This window comes from Sesamum indicum, linkage group LG9, assembly GCF_026168435.1.
Source record: "Sesamum indicum cultivar Baizhima isolate 11 linkage group LG9, ASM2616843v1, whole genome shotgun sequence".
NCBI lineage: Eukaryota > Viridiplantae > Streptophyta > Magnoliopsida > Lamiales > Pedaliaceae > Sesamum > Sesamum indicum.
Genome location: NC_142665.1, coordinates 19605671 through 19621650, shown reverse-complemented (window position 1 = coordinate 19621650; position 15980 = coordinate 19605671). Strand labels below are relative to the sequence as shown.

The 15980-nt window shown below is 33.1% G+C and overlaps 1 protein-coding gene and 1 pseudogene across 1 annotated transcript; one reads left to right on the top strand and one right to left on the bottom strand.

Moving 5' to 3' along the window:
• Positions 1 to 4006: 4006 nt before the first annotated feature.
• Positions 4007 to 8809, top strand: LOC105178047 (protein disulfide-isomerase). Its single transcript, XM_011101394.3, has 11 exons — positions 4007 to 4307; positions 5058 to 5088; positions 5201 to 5488; positions 5581 to 5766; positions 5893 to 6018; positions 6773 to 6907; positions 7031 to 7150; positions 7311 to 7428; positions 7799 to 7911; positions 8212 to 8449; positions 8554 to 8809. The coding sequence occupies exons 1-10, from the start codon at positions 4129 to 4131 to the stop codon at positions 8443 to 8445; spliced, it is 1530 nt and encodes a 509-aa protein (XP_011099696.1). The 5' UTR covers positions 4007 to 4128; the 3' UTR covers positions 8446 to 8449; positions 8554 to 8809.
• Positions 8810 to 9080: 271 nt separating this feature from the next.
• Positions 9081 to 10583, bottom strand: LOC105178373 (protein DELAY OF GERMINATION 1-like; annotated as a pseudogene).
• Between the last annotated feature and the right edge of the window lie 5397 nt (positions 10584 to 15980).

The window sequence follows — 15980 nt, the reverse complement described above, 5'->3', positions numbered from 1 at the left end:
CTGATGGGACAGGAATAATATATTTTATACGCCTTTTTAGAGGCATCCTCACTCTACCTGTGATTCTTGCATCCACGTCCTTCAACTTTTGTGTATTGACATTTAGACCCCAATTATTTAGGCTTTTTACAATTATCTCCTATATTAATTGTTTTGCAGTTATAGGTCGTCCTTTCAATAGTAATTATTATTAATTATATCATTCTCCTCTAGAAAATTTAAGTTTCTAACTTTATTTTAAAATTTAAAATTTAGAATTTTCATGTGGAGCATCATGTATTCGGTTCAGGCCAGACTAAATAAGTAAAGAATGGATTAAATTTGAATGGACAAACTGAATACATTGGTGTGAATAATTCAATTTACAGGACAAATTATTATAATCGAATTTTGCGTCTGTAATATATATCAAATCAAAATTTTAGTTCAATGTTTGGTACTAAATATCAAACCCAATCGCAACCAAACCCCAAATCGAGGAGCCTAATTAGGCGGCAAACATGGGATCGACTCAAAAGTAGCGCCATGAAGAGATCCTATGTGGCCGAATCAGCATTAGTCGCCTAAGTAAGACGCAAATCGGGTCCGGTCAAGAGTGACCCGTATCTTGAATTTTGAAAATTTTGATTGGAGGAAAATTCTCTCTAAAATACAGGAAGATATTATCATGATATCTAGGGGACATCCCCATCCATAGTGGATGACTTTACTAGTAGGAGTGATCCCTGTATTAAAAAGACATCTCCATCCTCGAAGGACATGGGATTTACACAGATGTGGGATATTTCTTAGTCCGAGTCCTCAAGACTATGTTTGTTTTTATTTTTAATTTATTTTCGAGACAAGTCAAAACATACCCAATGTTTGTCATCGAAAACACCTTATTTATGTGTTTTAAACTGTTTTAGCACAAATACTTACATATATATACACATATATAAATATATATAAAAAAAGACATGATTTGACAATGATTTGATAATAAATAGTAATTTTTGTCTCCCAAAACACAACATTAAACATACAATACTTATTTTAAATTATCTCCAAAAACAAATCCAAACATACATACTATTTCAATACACACTTATTTATCTTTGTTTTTCTCTCTCTATCTTCACAAAACACAACAAAACACTCAAAAAACGAATCCAAACATTATGCAAGAGTCCAACCTTATCACCATGGTTAGCGAAAGCTACCAATAAATTTTGAACTACTTTTCCTAAGATAGCGTACTTTTCAATTACATTTGTGCACAAGAAAACTAGCATCCTGTTATATTTGCACAACCTTATTGCTTTATTATTTATATTTCTTTATTAATATCTTGATTTGAGCGTTGAAGTGCTAACAAGAGTTTTACAGGTTTTTGTTCTGAAACTTGCAAAACAAAGCCAACAAATATCAAGTTGAATTGTTCAAAAGGAGCATTTTTTGCTCACAACAATCGCAATGAATTAATAATAACTATTATCTAGTAAAAGTTCCGGATAAAATTATCATTCAAATAATTAGAAATACATATATATTTTAATAACAGTCTACTGACAATAAATAACTTTTGACATTGTTGTGACACGGCTATATTGTTACAATAGATATGCCATTAGTTATATATAGTGATAATTTATGATACTTTTTGTCTCGACTAATTCTACAACGACAATATCTGAATTATTGTAACTTAAATGTACATTTAATAATAATCTTAAAATTATCTATTGATGTTTATTCAAGAAAAAATCCAAACAGCCCACTGCGATATAGAAAGTAAAAACCGCATTGCAAAAAAAAAAAAAAGTTAATTTCTTTTATTTTTTATAATAATGCAAAAAAACTCGCTATTAGCTAATGGTGTAATGCGGGCCTTGTGCAACTTTACATGATTTTTCAATAAAATATTCTTTTTTACCTAAATTTATATATTTTTGGATATACTTTAAATATAATCTACAATCCATATTTTGGATAATATTCTTATATTATATGATAAAAATAAATAATCCAGATTTAACTTAAAAATTAAAAATTAAATCTTATGTGATTCAAAGTAAAGGTACAAATTTAACAATCCCGTTATTTCACCTGATTTAATCTGCTCTTCAATTTTAAAATGAGTATATACTATTAAGGCTCGTTTGGTTCGTATAATTATGCATGATAGACAATCATATCGTGCATAATTATAAATTTGATTTTTAATACTAAAGTTTGGTGTTAATATCTTATCAATACTAATTTATGAGACTATTCCATTGATTATTACATTTAATATTAAAATATTTTGTTATGTAAACGCTCTCTCACTCTTTTCACTTTTTTCATGAAAATCACTTTTTTCACGAAATTAAGTTGGAGTTAACTTTTTTCACTTGTTTTTACTTGTGAAAATACATACATAGTTAAAAGAACGTCCTTTAATTTAATAATGACATGTAATAAAAAAATATTACTTTATTTTTTTAACTTTTAAAAAATATTTGAATTTTTGATTAGTTATTAAATTTCAAAAAGTAAATCTCTGGCATTCTTTTATAATTTGAAAAAAAAAAAGTAAATATTTACACTTCATTTATCCGATTTATTTTCTGCAGCACCTACCGGTCTCTCTAGGGGTTCTACCTGGGAAAGACTTCGTGGGGTCATTTTGATTCCTCTTCTAAATTAAGCCTTTTGGGGGCACCATAGACCTTGAATTCCTTTCTTTATTTTGGAACACTGGAGCCTTTTTGGGGTTAGGCTATTTTCATGGACATGAGTTATATTTTGAAATAATGGAATTTGAATTTAAAAAAAAGATTCGAAGAAATATATCAATATTGAAAAAAAAAGTTCAAATTTAGATATGAAGAATTTGAAATTTTTTGAATTAAAAATCGTTCAAACAAATTAATATATATATATATATATATATGGCAAGGGATATAAAATTCACTATTCCAAATATAGCCCAAATAAATAAAAAAATTAATATTTGGAATTTGAAATCCATAGTTTTAGTCAATCAGTCAAACTGCAGTGGAATAGAATTTAAAATAAAAAATTTAATTGGACCAATCTACACCTATATTGTCACTTATAATATTCCATATTCTGCTAATTTGATTCATATTTAACTTTTTTCCCAAATAAAGAGTGATTTTTCATAAACTTGTTGATTTACAAAATCACATTGTGTTTAATTTATTCATTTTCATTTACATTTACAACTAATAAATAGGTAAGAATCCTAATTTACTACAACTTGCTATAAAAGTGAGAGCATTAATTGGAAAGTTATGAACACTCACCATAAATACCACAAACCAACATTCTGATTTTTTCCCCAATTTATCACATCATCAACTTTACTACGTACCCTAAAAATAAATAAATAAAAGTTCCCCTTAAAGTATTAATTAATATATATTTTTTTTCAAAAGAGACAACGCGTTCCCTGAATTTTAGGTGAAATGACGATATTACCCTTTAACGTCAAAGACGACCTTTTTTTTTTTTTTTTAATGGTTAGGAGTTCGCGTTGCCTTTTTAGTATCTATATGTGGTTTTTGTTTGTTTTTTAAAAGGGGGTAAAACATAATTAACTCGAAAAAAAATAGACAAAAATAAAAGAGAAAAAATTCAATTTTTTTTGGTATATATATATATTCAATTAATATATGAATATAATTAAAAATAATAATAAAAATATCTATTCGGTCAATATAACTCATATAAAATGAGACAAAAATTTACATATATGGTTGGACTTGAATCTAGTTGGATAATTAATAAATGTGGAGAGATCATAACCGTTGATCTGTGAATGGATGTTCATAAAATCGGTGGTAAGGAATAACTCTTTCAAATCCTGTACCAGTTATTACAGTAATCCGGTTTAAATCCCTAAAATCTGTCATTTTATTGCATCTACGTCCCTTCACCCAATCTAGTAATGCCACGTCAACTGGGGTGCCTACGTGGCCCTCAGTCCCACCAGTGCTATATAAGTAGCCCCTCATGCAATTGTTCTTCCTCTGTCTCACTCTGCCCCCTCCTCACATGCAAGAAGAGTCTCTGTGAGAATTGAGCGAGAAAGTTCAGTTCACACATTTCTAGAGAGAGCAAGGGGAGTGTTTTTTGGCGATGGCGGCTAGGATTTGGAGTGGGTTGCTGGTGGTCTCGGTGGCGCTTGTGGCGTTGCTGAATGTGTCGCCGGTGGCGGCGGAGGATGAGGTGGAAAAGGTGTTGACTTTGGACCATTCGAATTTCTCGGAAGTCGTGTCGAAGCACAGCTTTATCGTCGTTGAGTTCTATGCCCCTTGGTATGGATGTAGATGCATGTATCTTCGTCTTGTTAGCGCTTTCAATTTGCTGTAACTTGATTTGATTTGGTTCGATTCGTTTTGTTTTTCGTTGTGTGATGTGGGTTTGGATCGTTTTTGGGTATCTGTGAGCGTGGAAGATGAAAATATAGAATTTTTTTGTTCGTGTTTGTTTGTGTGTTACGCATTAAATGTTGTACACCGCGCAGCCGGAGTTGTACCAGTCTTGGATGGCTTAGATATTTTTCTTGACTTGTCCTTTCTCTATTTTAATTGGGTTTTTAATTTTTTATTATTATTATTAATTTTTATGATTTAGGTATTAATTTAATGTCTTTAGAAAACTGCACAACTTCTATTTATAAGAATGTCTCAAAGCTTTAACCCCCCCCCCCCTCCCCCCGCCACACACATCAGAATTTACTGTCTATAAGGGAAATGCACAATTTGGGCCAATGATGAATTATTGATTTTGTTTTTCTTTTGGTCCCCTTTCCATTCTCTTCTTTGTTTGGTGGAATTTCATTGTTACAGCTAGAGTAAAAAATACTGAAAATTTCATGCACCACCATATGTTCTTTATGTGTCTTACTTCTGTTAATCTGAAAATGGGATTACTTATTTTTCGTTGTTGCATCTAGGACAAATTTAGATCATCAATGGACTCGTTACATTGTATCATGTGATGTTTGTATGAAAGGTTCTCTCCTTTGTGAATAAGTCATTTCCTTTGTTTCACTCTTGTAACAGGTGTGGCCACTGTAAGGCTCTTGCCCCAGAGGTAACCCTTGCATTTCTCTACTAAACTTCCTTTTTATTTTCCACTCTCTCCTTTTATGTGTCAGTAGTTATAGCTTTTGAGCTAACTCTTTTGATTATCTTCATTTCCTTAGTATGAAAAGGCTGCATCTATATTAAGCAGCCATGAGCCCCCCATTGTTCTGGCAAAAGTTGACGCAAATGAAGAGAAAAATAGGGAATTGGCCACTGAATTTGAGATCCAGGGTTTTCCTACCATTAAGATCTTAAGAAATGGGGGGAAAAGCATCCAAGATTACAAGGGCCCTCGTGAGGCTGATGGTATTGTTGATTACTTGAAGAGACAAGTTGGTCCTGCGTCTGCTGAAATTAAATCAGTGGAAGATGCTGCGAGTCTTGTTGATGAGAAAAAAATTTCTATCGTAAGTTGTTCAGTTTCTTTTTCTCTGACAAGTCTGTCTTCTTTTCTCTGTTTTATCTAAGCAGTTCTTGATTTGTTATATTTGTTTACCAGGTTGGAGTTTTTCCAAAATTGTCTGGAGAGGAATTTGAGAATTTCACTGCTTTAGCTGAGAAGTTGCGGTCCGACTATGACTTTGGTCATACACTTGATGCTAAACTCCTTCCTCGGGGTGAACCAGTCAGCCAACCAACTTTGCGCTTGTTTAAGCCTTTTGATGAACTGTTTGTGGATTCCCAGGTATTCCTTGATTATATATTTCTTTCGTTCTTTCTTTTTCCACTCCATTTATGTTCTAGGTTGGAGAGCATGTCCACTCTGCGGTTGTTTATTTGTAAAAGTGGCACTTGAATTGTTCTATTCCAGGATTTTAAACTTGAGGCACTGGAGAAATTTATTGCAGAATCTACAATTCCAATTGTGACTACATGGAATAGTGATGCCAGCAATTACCCGTATATCAACAAATTCTTTGAGAGTTCCAATGATAAGGTACTCCGCAACTTGTATCTAAAATATGAATTGTAAATAAATTTGCCAATCCATTCCGCTCTGTGGCTAACTCTTGTGTGAAGAGTTTCACAATGTCATTGAGCATAGATACTTGAATACAGTATAATAATCCAAGTCTAACTTGTCTGCATTGAGGGAGCAATTTTACATTCAAACACGATCCGTATTGTGCAAAATGAAGTTTAGCTAAATATCTTATATCACTATCAGTCTCAGATACTGGATAGCATTAAAAGTTTCAGATTCTGGTATTTTTAATGACTTTTTTACTATCTAAAGACATTACATCCTTACAGAATATATGATAGTATTATTTTGTGAATAACTAAATAAGTTTCTTGCTTTTCAAATGTGACAGTGCGGGTTATTTCTAATATTTTTGGTTTTCTGGAGGTCTTTTTTTGAAGGTTGACTTAATTTAATATGGAAAAGTTTGAATGATACTGTTAAGAGCTTTGTCTAAACTATATTGACATTTTTACAATTAATTAACTCTCCCAGGTAATCTCTTCTGATTATGGTAAATCTAGTGCTGTAAAATTGATATGGAATTTATTGTGCTTTGGGTCCTCAATGCTGTCATTGTTCTATTTTGATTTGATAAACATATTGCATTGTGGGACACCATTTATGCTCTTATTGATATTATGTTGCCTGGTTAACCTTTTAGAGCATTGCTCATAGTATGTTATGGCAAGGATTTTTACTTATCTAAGTGATTTGGCGTGTCCAGGCCATGCTTCTTGTAAACTTCAGCAAAGAGCATGACGCTTTCCAGTCAAAATATAAGAATGTCGCAACCCTTTACAAAGGGAAGGGCATAAGTTTTCTGTTCGGTGATGTCGATTCCACTCGAAATGCTTTCCAGGTTGCCTCTTTTTCCATACACCTCTTGATTTCCCCCCCTTTTTTTTCCTTCCCCTTCTATTGTCTCCTCTTGACGGGAGTACCAGATTTGACATGTAAATATTACCCTATGTGTGGATGGCAGTACTTTGGACTTGAGGTGGAACAGGCACCTCTGCTTATTATCCAGAAACCTGATGGGCAGAAATATCTCAAAGCAAACATAGAGCCTGATCAGATTGAATCATGGCTGAAAGATTACACGGTAATTGCTCAATCTTTTGCCTAATAGTTGAATTTGGCAGTTCAAGTATTTATAATTGGAGCTGCCAGCATCTGGCTCTTTCATGGGAGAGCTTAGTTACATCTTGTCAGTGGTTGGCTAAATCTCATATGTTTCTTTTTTCCACTTCAAATGGTGAAAGGCTGGGCTGGTGGAGCCATTTATAAGGTCAGAGCCTATTCCAGAAACCAACAATGAACCTGTAAAGGTGGTTGTTCGTGACAGCCTGCAAGACGTGGTTTTCAACTCTGGAAAGAATGGTGCGTACACAACTATTATTTTTGTCTTTCTTTTCATAGTAGTGGAATACATAAGCTTTGAGACTCATACATTTGGCTATGTAGATTATACACTTTATAATTTCGCCATATATTGTTTATGCTGCAAAAGCAGTTGCTGCTGCTTCTATTTTTCTTTCTTTTTTTCCACTGGTCTTGTATACATATTTTTCTGTTCTATTGGAATTACATATTTAGTACTTGTTTAAAACTTAGACTTTTTTTTTAAAAGAAACAATGGATCTCTTCTACAATGCATTGACCTTTGGTTTTGATGGCTTTTTACAGTGACTGCACCTATCTGTATACTGTGGTTCGAATTGTTGTAATTGTAAAAACTTTGATTCTACAGTTCTGCTAGAATTCTATGCACCTTGGTGTGGACACTGCAAGCAGTTGGCTCCAATCTTGGAAGAAGTTGCTGTCCACTTTGAGAATGATCCAAATGTTGTAATTGCAAAATTTGTAAGATCTCCTCTCAATATCTTGATTACATTCTGCAGCTGATGCTTTTGGTCTGATACTGGTGACATTGCCTATATAATACTATGTGAAAAGTTGCGATATCCAGCCATTTGACTGAAGTCATATAGACTCTGTCAATTGATGTCCATGCTTGTGTTGTTCGTCTTCGAAATAATTCATTTAGGTCTGACCTTTTTTTGCGTTAAGATTTATGAACCTTCTAGTTGCATTTGAACTCTTACAAAATTGAAGGGGAACCATTTTTGTTTTACTGTAATAATCTTCATTATCTCTTCTCAGGATGCAACTGTAAACGATGTCCCAGGCGACACCTTTGACGTCCAAGGATTCCCGACTGTGTACTTCAGGTCTGCGAGTGGTAACTTGTCGCAATATGAAGGGGATAGGACAAAGGAAGATATCATTAGCTTTATTGAAAAGAATCGGGATAAGCCAGCCCAATCAACTTCAGCCAAACCAGATTCGGGAATTTCTGAAACCATCAATGCAGATTCTGTCAAGGATGAGTTGTAAAGAGGTAGGCATTTGACCACCCCCCCTCCCCCCTTTCATTTTTGGTAGCTTTACAATTGTTGGTGTTTATGTCCGTTCATCTGACATCCACGGTTTTCTTCATGCAAGGTTGTACGAAATGAGGTCGACTATGATGCAGCGGATTTTATTTAGTTTTGGCAGGTGCCTTTCGTCTTCCGTCCTCGACTTTTCTTGGTCAAATAAATCGGGTGTTTACCCAGTACTACTTGTAGGCAAGAGTTACTGGTTCTCTGCAGTTAGGATGAGATCCAAAGCATGTAGTAGACTTAATAAATTATCGACAATCATCAGAACCTCAAGTAATAGAAAAATTTTGAGTGTTGTTGCTCCTTTTGTATCTTCACATTTTTGTCTTCAGCTTTCCCCAAATGCTCTACAAATAGAATACATGCTTTCTCAGGGAGTGTTGCAAAAAACACCTGCTTGTAATGTTACGGTCTCGTTACTCGAACAAATTCCATTTTGCTACAGAAGATCGTTATGGGAACTGCCTCCATTCCTGGTTTGTGATTGGTTGCTTGTTTGTACTATAAATCAATTACATGATAAGCACAATAAATCAATGTGCTTCATACGAATTCCGACTAAAACCTAGTCTAGAATCAAAGGATCGATTAACAAATTTCTCATGATATTAAGGTAATTCAAACAAAATCTAGAAAACCGTCAGAAAAATACATAGCTTTATGTAACAGAAGACCCGACCTGGAAAAAAGATCATACTGTAGATATATATCATCAAACCAAACAGCAACGATATATCTAGACGTATTCGAACCACTTCTCAGCTACCTCACAGTTGCAGTTTCTTCATGGCTGCTGTACTCCTGTACTGGTAGTTCGCCTTCATCAGTGCTGCTGGCTGTGACCATTTTCGCTATGTTCGTTTCGTCTAGCATCCCGTTTTTTACCCCATTCATGAACCCTCAAGTGCAGCTCTGCAGCAGCGATCAAGAAATACACCCCCTGTATTGGACTCAGAATATTCAGCACCTCTTTCAGCGTTTTCAGCCTCAATCCATCAGCCCTCTGCAGAACTTCCACCAATCCTTCCTCCTTAGGCGCCAGCGTCTCATCAACTCGCTCCGTATCCATCGCCTGATCTACCTGCCCCTCCCTCATCATCTCTGTCACCACATGCGTAAGTTCAACCATCGACGAGTCAGCCACTGTCTCCTGCTGCTTCGCCAGCTTCTCAGTGATGTCCTTTTCCTCCCTTATAGTCTGCTTCTGCAGTTCATTCACCTGGTCCAGCTGACTTGGTGATAGATCCCCCAAGTCACCTGTGCTCAGGCCTTGTAGCAGCTCAGTAAGCCTGGCCTCCAGCTGCAGCCCAGACTTGGAATACAGCAGGTGGAACGTCATGCTGGGCCGCCACCCTCCTATCCACATAAACGCATCCTCCAGGCTGCTCCTCCACGAGGGGTTGAACATGGACAGGACGTCGCTTTTCGCCCACCTCGATTTCGCCCTGTAGTAATGTTCGTAGTGCTGGATCACCCGTTCAAGAAGCGGACGTAGAGTTCTATCCTGCACATCCTCCTCAACTGTGGTTCCATCATCCTGCCTACATCCCCGCCCCCGCCGCTCCTCATACTCCCTGGCGGCCGAGATAAGTTCTTGCAGGTGCTGGTCCTGCTCAACTATCCAGCACTCAAAGAACTTATGGAACGACTGCGTTCATGGAGTCCATTCCGGATTACCTGTGTCATGTATGTGACGCTGTTGGGAAGGTCCGACATAGGCTCGATACTCTTCCCCGTAGATACTTATAACGAAAACCAGCAAAACAACGGCACCAAAACCAGATTTTCTTGGATGGTATTAGTGTAGGAAACCCCCTGATGGATTTATGCTTATATAAGAGCAGGTGAGATAAGAAACCAAGAATGTGGTCTCGGAATTCCGGGTTCTCGAGAGTAGTTCACTGTATCTGGAGAAGATCCAGCGGCGAGTAGGAAGAGGGTTCGAGATGTGATGAAAATTGGTGATGTTTTTAAGTAATTTTTCTCGTATTTGTGTTGGATCCACTTGGTGAGTGAGAGACTGCGGCTGGAAGCGGTCCTATTGCCATTTTCTTGTATAGAAAAATTGGAGAGATGTTGATGTTCGTCACACTCTTCAACAGTTGTAGTTTGTAGGATATGAGAAAAATAATGTTTCTTACACTGTCTTATTACTTCATCCCCTTTTTCTGCTTATTGTCATTTTCTCTTTCTTTTCCTTTAAATAGAAAACGCCCCGCACCCAATTCCTACTTCACTTCTTATAAGATATTTTTACTTAAGGTAAAGTAGGTTAAGTAGGAAAACTGAAGTCACCCATTAGGGCGTAGGGTCACTGAATTGGGTGAACAACTGGGATGGTTTGATAGTTTCGCTTTCAAGACATTCTTAAGCCCGGGATGGGGGAAAGCCAAGTTGTGGTTAAAAAGAAAAAGTATCGTCGACGTACTTGAATTTGTCATAATTATAAATATTTTTTTATTATTTAAAAAATTACAAGTATTTTTAAATTAATGATCGTCTAATAAATACCGACGAAATTGTGAACAAATTTGTTAATTAAAGAGATGGGTATTTGTGAAAGACAAATATATATATGAGGGCATTTTAATCAGTATACATTTTGCTAAAAAAAGTGTAGTTTCTCCATAGTTTAGAGTCTTAATATATAGTTTTAGCTAATGGATTGGACATGAAAAAGTGGGAAGAGAAACAGAGCTGTTGAAAGAGGAGAAACAATAGGGTAAGTGAGTTTGTTTTGTTATTTTATAGGATTAAACTTCAAAGATAGGTGAAATATTCATTGGATTTGATTATATATGAATTAATTACACAATAAATAAATACATTTATAATGTGATTGGTGTCCATTTTAGAAAGAATAAGCAATTATATGACGAGTATATCGAATTTTATTGTACAAATAATTGGGTTCGATCAAATCAAGTTTACTAAGATTTTTTTTTTCTCAAAAATAAGTGTCTTTTTTCAATTATGCCCTCACCTAAGACTATTTGTGTTTTGTAAACAACATTAAGTATTCCCGGCGTTTGTTTCTATTTAACAAATAGACCCCATTCGTTAGTTAAAATTAACTGAATTTATTGATATTAGCAAAAATATTAAATAAAAATTAGGGTAAATTACAAAGACCTCCCCTAAAGTTTGGTATAATTACTAATATTCCTTGTTATTTGGAAAATTATAAATAACCCCTAATATTTCATGAAATTATGTAATCATTGGATGGATGTATGAAATTGTCAACTTTGCCCTTACAATTTTTTTTAAATAAAAACTTATTAAAATGATAAGAATGGGAATTTCTTAAAAATTATAAAAAAATTATCCACTTAATCCAAAAAACTAAAAAATTTTAAAAGTAAAAAAAATTATAATTTTTAATCTACAAAGGCATTTTGGTCAGTTTACCACAAAAAATTGATGAAAACCTAGTGGATTGGAATAATTGTTAGACGGTCACTAAAATAAGGGGGTATTTGTAATTTTTTAAACAAGAAGAAGGTATTCAGAATTATGTCAAATTTTATGAGAGGTCGTAATTTACCATAAAAATTAATATTGCACCAGATTGACTTATTATTTACCTATTGTAAGTCAAACAAATCTTTTCTGGTCAAGATACCTTTATAAATATATTTTTCACATTCATCATCGTGTGAATATGTATAAGGATAATTTGATCATAAAATATTTATTTGTCCTGCAGTAAGTGAGTAATAAGTCAATAGGAGATAAATATATTTTATTCAACTTTTTTTATTAGTGTCAGCAAATTCGGTGAAGTTTAATTAACGAAAGGATTTATATGTTACACAGAACAAACATCAGGGTACTAAATGAAATTTTTCAAATTACAGAAAGTCTACATGTAACAAATTTTCCATTATAAAATAGTATAAAATATATGACAACCTTCACAAATGACTGATCTTGCTAAGAAAAACATACTGAGTGAACAATTTCTCATTTGAAATTCTTGGTATGAGTTGCCAATGGCATTAGGTAACACATTGGGGCCAAAATTGCTGACGTTGGGCAAGAGCAAAATAGGGCGGGGATTCAATGCAACTAGAGAAGCACTTTTTTGGCTAAAAACAAATGTTTGAGTAGAGAAAATCACTTTTAAGGTTACATATATAGTGATGATATCAAACAACTTTCATTTCCAAGCATTAAATAAATGGAATAGGATTACATCATCCACGCTCCCCCAATTGGGCGAAAAATTTATTTTATTTGTTGTATACTAAAAAAAGAAACCTTGAGTTGTTTTTGATATGATGAATCTGGGGTTTTGCTAAAAATCTAAAATAAACGAATTTTAAATTTTATAATAGATGAATGTGTTAAGTTATTAAAAAACTTTTCCATCATAATAATAAGAGTTAATGGTTATAATAACAATTATTTTGTAAAAGTTGCCCTTGTTATGGGAAGTTTGTAGAAATTTGTACTTTCTGATGAGTGGTTAATTAATATAAAAATAATAGAAAAGTGATTATCACATAAATATTAAGTGTTTTAAAATAATAGCAATAGCGAGGTTATTTTGCAAAAAATTCTAAAAAAGTGATTAGTTCTAAAAAGAAATAGAAGAGTGGTTGCGTATACATATAAAAGAAATTATTAAAATGCTTTATCTCCTTGTGTTTTGTTGAAATAGTTACAAAAAAAATCCTGTATTTTCGAAATAGGCGAAAAGCCCCTTTGTGTATTGTAAAACTTAGCAAAAAACACATCTTCCGTCAGTAATTAATGGAAGGTGCACTACACGCACTTATTGTGCCTTTGGGGGTGCCTTTTAGCTGTTTTTGACCTTATATTTTGATATTTTTAATTAAGATACCCTTATAATGTTGATATATTTTTACTTGTTTTGAGTGATTTTTGTGCTGAGTTTTATAAAATACCCTTACGCACGTATATTTTAGCCCGAAATCCCACATACGTGCGTAATATAGTTGAAGAATTTAAATTTGAAATTATCCAAATAAATTCAGAAAACTTAATACGTAGAATTTAAAATTCATAAATCCTTTAAAATTTTTCAATCCAAATAAAACTTAAATTTTTTTTATTGGAAAATATGAATCTTATGAGTTAAGTAAGATGAGGATGTTGAGTGCAGTTGGTGTCTGAATTCTGAAATGGTATGTATCTAATTTGTGATTGGGACAAAGGAAAATTGCATAATTTAAAGAGTGGGCGGTTTTAGTTTGTGGGGATAAAGGACATATGTAAGGATTGCACTTCCCTTTTGCGGCGGCGTATCTTTCTCTGCCATTCTAACACCTCTTCAACACACACCATCTCTTTCTCATCCTCTTCTAGAATATGAGGGTGTTTGAATAAATTTAAATCTTATTCACTTTCAAAACTATTTTTGTCATGCTTCAAATGATTTTTTAGCCATGTTAAATGTATTATTAGTCACGAACTGGTAAAAATCACAATCAGCAATCGTTGTATGGCCGTGGTCAATGATTTTTCATTACGGTTAAATAATTTTTAACTATGATAATTATCATGTTTAAATGTTATATTTCTTTTCTAAACTTTATTATTTGAAAATTTATAAATATCTCTCTAATTTTAACATTCACCTAACAATGAGCCCATTTCGTTAGTTCTCAATTTATTCGATGGTCTTTAGGATTATAACTTATAATTTTCTATATCTTTTAGATTCTTTTTTAAAAAAATATGGATCAATATGCCCTATGGATTATTTACTTTACCCATTTTCAGATTTTTTTAAAAATATTTTTTAAATGTTCTTTGATGAGGGGCGATATTTGTAATAATAGGGGATATTTGTAATTATATTAAATTTCAGGAGAAGTAGTTATTCGATTACAAGTAATAGGGTGCTACCTCATGATCTTGAAGATTTACACAAATGCTTTGAACTCTTTTGGTTAATCATGAAAACAATCAAAATTTGCGTCTCTTATATTCAGATCGTACCAGGGTGGGCTCAACTCGACTTGAGCTTGGTATTTACAAATATGTAATGACCATCTGATCATCTGTGGATCAATGATTTACATGAAGCATACAATCAAGAACATCTGTAAATACTAGGATTCCATGGTCAGTTACAATTTTTGACACATTAAATGTTTTCACGACCTTCACCTTCTCTTATTTAGGACCTTATGGGCTTAAACATCTAAAGGCAATAACTAGAACCTTTCTGGTGTATTTTTACGTTTTCTTACCTTACAGACAATACTACAAGATTTTTAAATTACCTGAACATCTGGACCTTCATATATATGAATCAGACTCATGTAAACTTTCTAAATTCAAACACACATCAATAAATAACAAACATAGTTTTTTTTTTTTTTTTCTTGGAGGAAGTAATAAACATAGTTAAATAGTTTTTATGCTTGTACAATAAAGGTGGTCTAGAAAACTTCCTTATACCTTCAAAACCTTTAAAAAATCCTTAATTATAAAATTTCAATCAAAATGAACAAAAATGTCCTTATTCCTTAATAAAATAAATAACATTCATTTTAAAGAAAGAAAATATTTGACAATGATATCCAAAAAAGAATCAGAAGACCCTGAAATCAAATTATAGGAAGAATTAAATTAATTCAAAGAATTGTTGGAAAGAGGTCTTTTTCCTTAAAATTATTTATAAATAATTTGATTCATGAAGGCTTTACATTTACAGTGTTTGATTTTGTCTATATTATTAATTTCATACTAGTAATATCTTTGTCTATTAATATAATGTGTTGCTAATATTTATATATTTGTTTAAAGTTACAATATAGAGAAAACTGCTACACTATTTAATTTTTTGAAACTCAGAGGGAATTTTTGCCTTTAATTCAATTTTTCTAAATTTTTTATTTAAACTTTCAATTTTAAAATATTCTTTTTTTTATTTCTAATACGAATAGTGGCAATAAATTATGAGCCATCAACTATGTATCAAATTTAGTAGAACAAATAGGTTTTAAAGTCAAACTTTATAATTATAGTAATTAAGAAAACTAATATGCTGAAAATTACATATTAACAATAAATAAATAGTCCATAAAAAAATATAATTTGATAAGAATAAACAAATAAAATTGTATGTTGTGATTCTGACAAATGTTTGTGTGTGTGGAAAATTGAAGAAGGTACAGTTGGCTATTTTGTTTTGTTCTTTCTTGGGATATTAATATAAAGACTTGTTTGGCTTTCACATTTTTGAGGTCCATGCTCTCTCTCTCTCTCTCTCTCTCTCAATCTCGGCCTTTGCGGCGGCGGCGTATCTTTATCTGGCTTTGTAACACTCTGCACCAAATACAGAGGATCTGCGGACATGATAAAGGAAATGCAGTTGGGCCAGTTTGCAAAGCCCATCCCCACATTTCTCTTTTCTCTGCTCTAATTGGAATATCATATCCAGAACTTGAATACATTCAGCTCTTTTGCCAAACAATGACTAATTGTATTTTGGATAATCTTTAAAAAAAT

What these genes read in the sequence shown, in the direction of transcription:
- LOC105178047 (XM_011101394.3), top strand. Translation starts at nt 4,129, where the DNA reads ATGGCGGCTAGGATTTGGAGTGGGTTGCTGGTGGTCTCGGTGGCGCTT. An exon ending in GTTGAGTTCTATGCCCCTTG is followed by an intron (nt 4,308 to 5,057) that starts GTATGGATGTAG and finishes CTCTTGTAACAG; the next exon opens with GTGTGGCCACTGTAAGGCTC. An exon ending in TTTCAACTCTGGAAAGAATG is followed by an intron (nt 7,429 to 7,798) that starts GTGCGTACACAA and finishes TTGATTCTACAG; the next exon opens with TTCTGCTAGAATTCTATGCA.